The 4,304-nt window shown below is 44.9% G+C and overlaps 1 protein-coding gene across 2 annotated transcripts; it reads left to right on the forward strand.

The window, feature by feature from the left end:
- The first annotated feature begins 1,384 nt into the window (after nt 1-1,384).
- On the forward strand, nt 1,385-4,304 carry LOC103425172 (probable galactinol--sucrose galactosyltransferase 6). Of its 2 annotated transcripts, none has more exons than XM_070805504.1 (4): nt 1,385-1,673; nt 1,824-1,863; nt 1,947-3,463; nt 3,548-4,304. In XM_070805504.1, exons 3-4 carry the CDS (start codon nt 1,962-1,964, stop codon nt 4,287-4,289), a joined length of 2,244 nt encoding a protein of 747 aa, XP_070661605.1. In that variant the 5' UTR covers nt 1,385-1,673; nt 1,824-1,863; nt 1,947-1,961; the 3' UTR covers nt 4,290-4,304. The 2 variants fall into 2 exon arrangements, with proteins under 2 accessions (XP_070661605.1, XP_070661602.1); XM_070805501.1 differs by having other exon boundaries at nt 1,408-1,672; nt 1,807-1,863.

A 4,304-nucleotide genomic window follows, 5' to 3' on the forward strand; every position in this document is an offset into this window, starting at 1 on the left:
AATTTGCATGCTTTCCTTCCAAAAAAAATTACGCGTTGCGCATGTTATTTTTACTGATTCCCCAACAATATTCCATGAATCCTTTACTAATTTGAATCGACCCAAACAATGCTTTTGAAAAAAATTATTGGATGGTACTCTATTACGTGATATGGTAATTCATAAGTATTATGCGAGTGAATGATAAAATTTATAATTTAAATATTAATACTATGTTTACATATCAAAAACAGGTTATGAGTATCATTTTCATTTTGAACCTATACTCGGCTTATTAATATACGATAAATGAATAGGCGAGGTAGTCTTACGTTGAATAGGCAGTAGTCAATTTCAACCGTGTATAATGAATTATTACTAAAGAGATCGATTATCGCGTACTTAAACAACTAGATGTCATTCACTTATATCATAACTAATAAATTATATATATAAAAAAAAAGAACTTTAACGAAAAACTTTCGGTACTGTTTACTTTAACGAAAAATCATATTTTTACACTAAAAAGTCAATTATGGTACTATTCACTTTACCTTTTATTTTAAGAAAATATAATGAAAATAGCTTGAAAACTTTGAGTTTTAATGATAAGGACAAAATAAAGGGTAAAGTGAATAGTATCAGGTTTGACTTTTTAGTGTAAAAATATGGTTTTTCGTTAAAGTGAACAGTACCATGAGCTTTTCGTTAAAACTCCCTTTATTTTATCTTTATCGTTAAAACGCAAAGTTTTCAAACCCTTTTCATTAGTTTTTCTAAAAAAAAAAAAAAAAAACACATATTACAATTTCTAAAAAGATGGTACTATTCACTTTACCTTTTACTTTATTCTTATAGTTAAAACTCAAAGTTTTCTAACCATTTTCATTAGTTTTTCTAAAAAACAGAAAAAAAAAGATGCGTATTACAATCTCTAAAAAGATTATACTCTGTACTGTAATACAAAGTTACACAATAATTACTTGTAAATTTGTACGTACATTTTGTGACATTACCGCGTTGTCCATAAATACGGCTTCAGCAAAAATATTATTAGTCAAATACCACGTAGATATAAAAATCCCTCCGGTGAATTTGGATATGGGAGCCAACTGTTGTCGCGTTGTAATCCGAGTAATAGGTTTGATACGAGAAATTTTTTTTTGTGACGGGAATACAAATGGTACATCACATATTTTCATAGAAATAAAAAATTTATTTTTTTAATTTATTAACTTTTTAACACACATATCTCGATAGGTGTATAATAACACGTGATGTACCACCTGTATACCGGTCGCACTGAAAAATCTTTCTGGATTGATAGGACGTGGATCCGACGTGGCTACCTATCATCGATTTCAACGGTCCAACTAATACGACATCCCGTCGCCGTTGTATGGATAAGCTGTTAGAGAAGTTGGGGGCTTAGAAGAATAAACTAGTAGATTAATCTCAGAGCGAGAGAGGTCGAAGCTCTCAAGCAATGGTGTCAAATTCGTGTAGCAGTTCTCTATCTCGTATTATAAATACCAGCCCCATTATTCATTTACCCAAATCAAATTATCCCAAGCATAATTTACCCAAATCAAATTATCCCAAGCATTCTCCTACTACAAGATTCAATCTTCCGAACCCAAACAACTTGTACTTTCTCAGGCGCTCTGTAATTTCTCGTCCTGCTACTACTTCTGGTACTATTCTCTTCTTTCTCTGTCTTCAATCTGTTTGTTTTCTGAGAAAACAATTAGTGTTTGGTTTCCGAGAAAATAATTAGCTTGAAGATCTTTACTGACAAAGCTGATTGCTTTTTTGTTTTACTGTTCGGGTTGTGGAATTTCCAGATTTTCTCGGAATCGGGCGTCTTCGTTTTTGGCTTTTCAGGTGATTAATTGGCTTATTAGTGCTTGCAGTGTTCGATTTAATTCGAAGTGGAGATTTTGAATCCGTTTTCTGTGAAATTGTAGAGAGAAGAAAGAGAGATGACGATCAAACCGGCGGTTCGAATCTCGGAACGGAAGCTGATCGTGAAGGACCGGACGATTCTGACGGGATTGCCGGACAATGTAGTGGCCACGTCCGGTTCGTCTTCCGGTCCGGTCGACGGGGTCTTCCTCGGCGCGAATTTCTCGGAGGAGAAAAGCCGGCACGTGGTTTCGTTAGGGACGCTTACCGGAGTCCGGTTCATGGCGTGCTTCCGGTTCAAGCTGTGGTGGATGGCCCAGAAGATGGGGGATCAGGGAAGGGACATACCTCTTGAGACTCAATTCCTATTGCTCGAGACCAAGCACGGGTCCCACCTGGAATCGGACGGCGGAGACGAAGAGAACCAGATCGTCTACACCGTGTTCCTCCCTCTCATCGAAGGCTCGTTCCGCGGTTGCCTGCAGGGCAACGCGAGCGACGAGCTCGAGCTCTGTTTGGAGAGCGGCGACGCCGACACCAAAGCGTCGTCGTTTTCCCACGCACTGCACGTCCATGCCGGGACGGACCCGTTCGGTACGATAACGGAAGCGATCAGGTCCGTCAAAGTTCACCTTCAGACGTTTCGTCAACGTCACGAGAAGAAACTCCCCGGATTCGTTGACTATTTCGGGTGGTGCACCTGGGACGCGTTTTACCGGGACGTGACTCAGGAGGACGTGGAGGCCGGGCTCGAGTCTTTAGCCGCCGGTGGAACACCTCCGAAGTTCGTTATCATCGACGATGGGTGGCAGTCCGTCGGCGGCGACGACGGCGTTGAAAAGCAGGAGCCGCTAAGGCTGACTGGGATCAAAGAAAATTCAAAGTTTCAGAAGAAGGACGATCCGACAGTGGGGATTAAGAACATCGTCAGCATCGCGAAACAAAAGCACGGGTTGAAGTATGTGTACGTGTGGCACGCGATTACTGGCTACTGGGGCGGGGTCAGACCCGGAATCAAAGAGATGGAGGAATTCGGATCCTTGATGAAGTACCCGAACGTTTCCAGCGGTGTTGTGGCCAACGAGCCGACGTGGAAGACGGACGCGATGGCGGTGCGAGGGTTGGGGCTGGTGGATCCGAAGGGCGTGTACAAATTCTACAACGAATTGCACAGCTACTTGAGCTCTGCGGGTATTGACGGCGTTAAGGTGGACGTGCAGTGCATACTGGAAACTCTCGGAGCCGGGCTAGGCGGTCGGGTCGAGTTGACCCAGAAGTACCACCAGGCGCTGGACGCCTCAGTGGCGAGGAATTTCCCGGACAACGGCTGCATCGCGTGCATGAGCCACAATACTGACGCGCTCTACTGCTCCAAACAGACCGCCGTCGTGAGGGCGTCCGACGATTTCTACCCCCGCGACCCGGTGTCGCACACGATCCACATTGCGGCGGTTGCTTACAACAGCGTGTTTCTCGGCGAGTTTATGCTGCCAGACTGGGACATGTTCCAGTCGCTCCATCCGGCGGCTGAGTACCACGCTTCCGCCAGGGCCGTCAGTGGTGGGCCCATCTATGTCAGGTAATTAGAGATTTATCTCTTCTAATATCGAATTTTGTACGTTAATTTGTTTTGTAATTAGTAATTAATAATTGGTTTTTACAGTGACGCGCCTGGGAAGCACAATTTCGAGCTGCTGAGGAAGCTGGTGTTGCCGGACGGGTCAGTGCTTCGGGCCCGATTGCCTGGACGCCCGACGAAAGACTGCCTGTTCTCTGACCCGGCCCGCGACGGCGTGAGCTTGCTGAAGATATGGAACATGAACAAGTACACCGGAGTCCTCGGCGTCTACAACTGCCAAGGCGCAGCGTGGAGCACCGCGGAACGGAAGAACACATTCCACGAAACCAAATCCGAGGCCATCACGGGTCTGATTCGCGGCCGCGACGTCCACCTGATTGCGGAGGCCGCCGTGGACAACGACTGGAAAGGCGACTGCGCCGTGTACAGTCACCGGACGGGAGAGCTGGTGACCCTTCCTTACAATGTGTCGATGCCGATTTCGCTCAAAGTGCTGGAGCACGAGGTTTTCACGGTGACTCCGATCAGGGTTTTGGGCGGCAGATTGAGTTTCGCGCCAATTGGACTGGTGGAGATGTACAATGCAGGCGGAGCAATTGAAGGGTTGGGATATGAACAGAACGGCGTCGTCCGATTGGAGGTTAAGGGCTGCGGCAAATTTGGCGCTTACTCTTCTGCTAAGCCCAAGAAGTGTCGGATCGGGTCTAATGTGGTGGATTTTGAGTACGACTCGTCGTCTGGGTTGGTAATTTTGAGATTGGATCATTTGCCTGAGGACGGTCAGAAAGTTCATGTCGTTGAGATTGAATTATTAGAAGGAAATTAGACCGTTAGATGAAAA

Source organism: Malus domestica, chromosome 02 (genome assembly GCF_042453785.1).
Source record: "Malus domestica chromosome 02, GDT2T_hap1".
In the NCBI taxonomy this organism is placed as follows: Eukaryota; Viridiplantae; Streptophyta; class Magnoliopsida; order Rosales; family Rosaceae; genus Malus; species Malus domestica.

What these genes read in the sequence shown, in the direction of transcription:
- LOC103425172 (XM_070805501.1), top strand. Translation starts at nt 1,466, where the DNA reads ATGGTGTCAAATTCGTGTAGCAGTTCTCTATCTCGTATTATAAATACC. An exon ending in CTTCGTTTTTGGCTTTTCAG is followed by an intron (nt 1,864 to 1,946) that starts GTGATTAATTGG and finishes GTGAAATTGTAG; the next exon opens with AGAGAAGAAAGAGAGATGAC. An exon ending in GGTGGGCCCATCTATGTCAG is followed by an intron (nt 3,464 to 3,547) that starts GTAATTAGAGAT and finishes TGGTTTTTACAG; the next exon opens with TGACGCGCCTGGGAAGCACA.